At 40.3% G+C, this 3,728-nt stretch overlaps 1 protein-coding gene across 1 annotated transcript; it reads left to right on the top strand.

Moving 5' to 3' along the window:
* The first annotated feature begins 1,311 nt into the window (after window positions 1–1,311).
* On the top strand, window positions 1,312–3,244 carry nog3 (noggin 3). The gene has a single exon (XM_058794030.1). The coding sequence runs from the start codon at window positions 1,751–1,753 to the stop codon at window positions 2,420–2,422; it is 672 nt and encodes a 223-aa protein (XP_058650013.1). The 5' UTR covers window positions 1,312–1,750; the 3' UTR covers window positions 2,423–3,244.
* The last annotated feature ends 484 nt before the right edge of the window (window positions 3,245–3,728 follow it).

Raw genomic sequence — 3,728 nt, 5'->3', positions numbered from 1 at the left:
GAACAATTTAATAAATCTTTTGATAAATGTTTTCGTCTGCATCAGTTTCAAAAATCACTTGAATGCACATCATCGATAATAAAAAGATTTTTGCATCAAGAGTTTTTTTTTTTTTTGGTGAGCCTTAAATGTCAAGGCGGTGTAACTGTGCAGAAACTGATAATAAATGGATGAAATTCTTGGAAATGCTGATATCCTTTCAATCTTTTAATAGTATTTATTTAGAAAATGAAGGAGTGAAGCAGTTTGTTTTAAAATATTACTAATATTTTAAAAATATTTCTTGGTATGTGACGAGCATAAAACTTTATGAAAAGGCATATTTGATTCAGGTCTAATGCAATAACCTTGTCAATATTTGCAACTCAATAAATAATATATATATATATATATATATATATATATATATATATATAAAAAAAAAATTGTATATTGGTTTAAAAGATTAACTGTAAATATATGTTTGTGAACTTTTTTTTTATTTTTTTATTTTTTTTATTAAGTTACGTACTCCATGGACAGCATGACTACTTGAAATGATATACATATATGTATGCATACACACACACACACACACACACACACACACACACACACACACACACACGTGTTTGTTTCTGTGAATTGTGGGGACTTTCCATAGACTTCCCTATTACTTTTATACTGACTGAACAATATTTTCTATCTCCTAACCCTAAACCTACCCCTTACAGAAAACCTGTTTGCAATGTTACACTTTCAGTTAAACATCATTTACTATTTTTAATGTAAAAAAAAAATCAATCCCTCATGGTCCGCAGGCTTTACTATCCTTGTGGGGACATTTGGTCCCCACAAGCATAAACACACATACACACACACATCTCTCCTTTTTACCTTAATTGTCATTGACATTGACGTTTTTTAAAAGGTTTCATACAACATATAGTTTTATATAAGTACTAAATACGTTTTATATAAGAAGAATTATATAGGCCTAATTGAAATACAGGTGGCCTAAACGATCATTAAAATGTTGCTTTAAAATGAATAAATGAATGAATGTATTTGTCCAATTGACGTTTCAGCCCAGTTCACACAGATCCTAAAGACTCGTTTCTGGTCCTCGCTGGTGTCATTCATCTTTTGACATGTCACACATGTGCGCGCGCACCGGCAGAGGGCGACCAACGATAGTCATCCCTCCGGACCCCTTTCTACCCCACCCACACCCATACCCCACTCCGGTCCATCCCACCCCCCTCCCCTCCCTAAATAGAAGGAGGTGTCGTGGAGCTCTGGCAACAGACCCACAATTGAGAATGGGTCTTTGGGTTCTATCGCGACCCGCGAGGATAAAACAGACGAGCCAGGTGATTCTCAGTTCGGCGCCCGTCACCAGAAACCATGCGGATCCTCAGACACCAGGACTCCGGATTCAGACGCGAGGAGCCCGGGAGCTCAAAAAGGAGACCGGGTCCGGCTGAAAACGCCTGATGCTGTCATGAGCCCTTCTGCTGATGGGAACCTGTGCGTAAAAGCGGAACGAGACGCGCGGAATGACCACAAAGTAGACACTGACACAACGTTCTTGGACCCCCGATCGCATTTACGCGCGAAGTGGCACCGAGGATAGTGCCGTTTAAACTGAACGAACACTTTCTAAGGAGATCGCTCGTGGGTAGACACCGCGCGCGCTGGAGACTGCGCTCTCACGGCTCGCCAAAAACTCAAGCGAACACTCAAGCGCGAGGATTAATCAGCCGAAAAGATGGATAACGTGCCGTATTTTCTGGCTACATACGTGCTCATTTTCTCCCTCGGATTCAGGATAGAAGAAGGGATGTGCCAACATTACTACCTCCTCCGTCCCATTCCCAGTGACACTCTGCCTATAGTGGAACTCAAGGAGGACCCGGATCCCATACTGGACCCTAAGGAGCGGGATCTGAACGAGACCGAACTCAGAGCCATGCTAGGCAGTCACTTCGACCAGAACTTCATGTCCATCAGCCCACCGGAGGACAAATACGCAGGACAGGACGACCTGAACGAGTCCGAACTCTTCAAGCGTCCCACCGGCACCATGCCCAAAGAAATCAAAGCCATGGAGTTTGAGATCCAGCATGGGAAAAAACACAAGCCCAGTAAGAAACTCAGAAGAAGGCTTCAGCTGTGGCTGTGGTCCTATGCCTTCTGCCCGGTGGTGCACACATGGCAGGACCTGGGGAACCGATTCTGGCCCCGCTATGTGAAGGTGGGCAGCTGCTACAATAAAAGGTCTTGTTCGGTTCCAGAAGGGATGGTTTGCAAACCTGCCAAATCCAGTCATTTTACGGTTTTGCGATGGAGGTGCCTGCAGAGAAAGGGTGGGCTCAAATGTGCCTGGATACCAGTTCAGTACCCCATTATATCAGAGTGCAAATGCTCCTGCCCGAACTGAAATAATCTCTGTGCTCATTCTCACATGCACTGTCCAGTGTAGGAATGTATATTTGATGTATATGTTGTGCCATTCTAGGTTACACTTTACATTGGTGTTCATGTTACTGTGTAATTTCATACAGAAGTACTGACAAGTGATGCTGACAAAACTTTGTGTACTTAACATGTGATTCTTTTGTGGAGCTGCTTGGTATTATAGTCATTATAGTAAATAATTATAGTAATATGTCTAACATGGACACTGTAATGTAAAGTGGTGCCTGATTCATTTATAAAAAAAAAAAAAAAGAAAAAAGGTCAGTATTTGCCTATAATATCCAGTGTCTACTGTAACTTTGGTTGTAATGTAACTTTATACATATTTATGTCGAAGAACATTTCGCATTCAAAGTGCGTTTATTGAAGGAATTCCAAGCTTTTTCCATTATTCGGAAAAAAAATACTTTATCTTTATACACCTCAGACGGGAGATTATAGATTACAGTCTTGGTGTGCTGTAAATATAAGGGGAATGGAAAATAACTGCTCATGTAAATTAAAAGAAACTATTTATTCTTTATGTCCATGTAGTCAAAATGCATTTAAAATAAAACCACTAAAAATGGCACAAACTGTTTTTTGCTTATTTCACTTGCTGTATTTACGCAATCTGCTTAACATGCACTGCATGCAGTAAACCCCGCCAGCTGCTATTTATAAAGCCCTCCACGCTGATGTGACACTAATTGAGGTGATATTATTTTAATTTGACTTATGAAGTCGAGTCTGGATCGTAATGGACAATTGGTGATTCGTATTCCTCGGAGGGAGTGGATCAGTTACTTTGTTTTTTTTCCTCCGAGACGCCATTCCGTCCTCAGACAGTCTGAAGGGTCTTTGTAAAAGGATTAAAAGTTAAAGACCTTCATTTTCAGATTCTTTCATTTAATCTGTGTGGCGCCTGAAACACATGCTGGATGGATGATCACATGTAAAAACATTCTCTGCTCTGTCTGCTGCCTAAAGTCTATTGGCATGAACAGAACAACTTGACCCCGCAAAGGAATCAAGATACTGAAGTTCAGCTCTGTATCGATTAGGTTTAAGTTCCTTTTTTTTTTGACAAACATCACGTAGATGGCTTTGACTTTTTTGTTTCACTATATTCAGGCATTTATACATCACACTGCAGCATTTCAAAGAGTCCCAAGAGTAAAACTCAGTCAGGGATCAATCATGCATAAGCTTCAATGTAACAGTTAATACACAGCTTTAAAACCAAAATGAAACGTTCCTTCGTGGCAAAAAGTGAATCCTACTTTTGT

Source organism: Onychostoma macrolepis, chromosome 12 (assembly GCF_012432095.1).
Source record: "Onychostoma macrolepis isolate SWU-2019 chromosome 12, ASM1243209v1, whole genome shotgun sequence".
Classification (NCBI taxonomy): Eukaryota; Metazoa; Chordata; class Actinopteri; order Cypriniformes; family Cyprinidae; genus Onychostoma; species Onychostoma macrolepis.
The sequence above is the reverse complement of the archived record's forward strand: the minus strand, read 5'-3'. Positions and strand labels throughout refer to the sequence as shown.

Excerpts from the sequence above, each read along its gene's own strand:
- nog3 (XM_058794030.1), top strand. The coding sequence starts at position 1,751 with ATGGATAACGTGCCGTATTTTCTGGCTACATACGTGCTCATTTTCTCC.